The 462-nt window shown below is 69.9% G+C and overlaps 1 protein-coding gene across 1 annotated transcript; it reads left to right on the top strand.

The window, feature by feature from the left end:
• Positions 1–117: 117 nt before the first annotated feature.
• Positions 118–456, top strand: LOC103252752 (transcription factor MafK; the record flags this gene model as incomplete). The annotated part of the gene is made up of 1 exon (XM_008051340.1): positions 118–456. A coding segment is annotated over exon 1 (282 nt), but the record flags the coding sequence as incomplete, so codon positions are not given.
• Between the last annotated feature and the right edge of the window lie 6 nt (positions 457–462).

The raw sequence follows: 462 nt of genomic DNA, 5'->3' as shown, positions 1-462 counted from the left end.
GGGGCAGCCTGGCACAGGGGGCAGGTCTTCCAGACACCAGGCCCGGCCCCTGCGTGCTGGTCAGGATGGACGCCCTGCGTTCCCCGGCCCTGGTGCTGACTGTGCCGTGGCCTGCAGGTCAAGAAGGAGGCGGGCGAGAACGCCCCAGTGCTCAGCGATGATGAGCTGGTGTCCATGTCGGTGCGGGAGCTGAACCAGCACCTGCGGGGCCTCACCAAGGAGGAGGTGACCCGCCTGAAGCAACGCCGGCGCACGCTCAAGAACCGTGGCTACGCGGCCAGCTGCCGCATCAAGCGCGTGACGCAGAAGGAGGAGCTGGAGCGGCAGCGCGGGGAGTTGCAGCAGGAGGTGGAGAAGCTGGCGCGCGAGAACAGCAGCATGCGGCTGGAGCTGGACGCGCTGCGCTCCAAGTACGAGGCGCTGCAGACCTTCGCGCGCACCGTGGCCCGCGGGCCCGTCGCG

This window comes from Carlito syrichta, unplaced genomic scaffold (genome assembly GCF_000164805.1).
Source record: "Carlito syrichta isolate Samal-C Ts95f unplaced genomic scaffold, Tarsius_syrichta-2.0.1 Scaffold169988, whole genome shotgun sequence".
In the NCBI taxonomy this organism is placed as follows: domain Eukaryota; kingdom Metazoa; phylum Chordata; class Mammalia; order Primates; family Tarsiidae; genus Carlito; species Carlito syrichta.
Note: the sequence above shows the minus strand (reverse complement) of the source record. Positions and strands in the feature narration are given on the sequence as shown.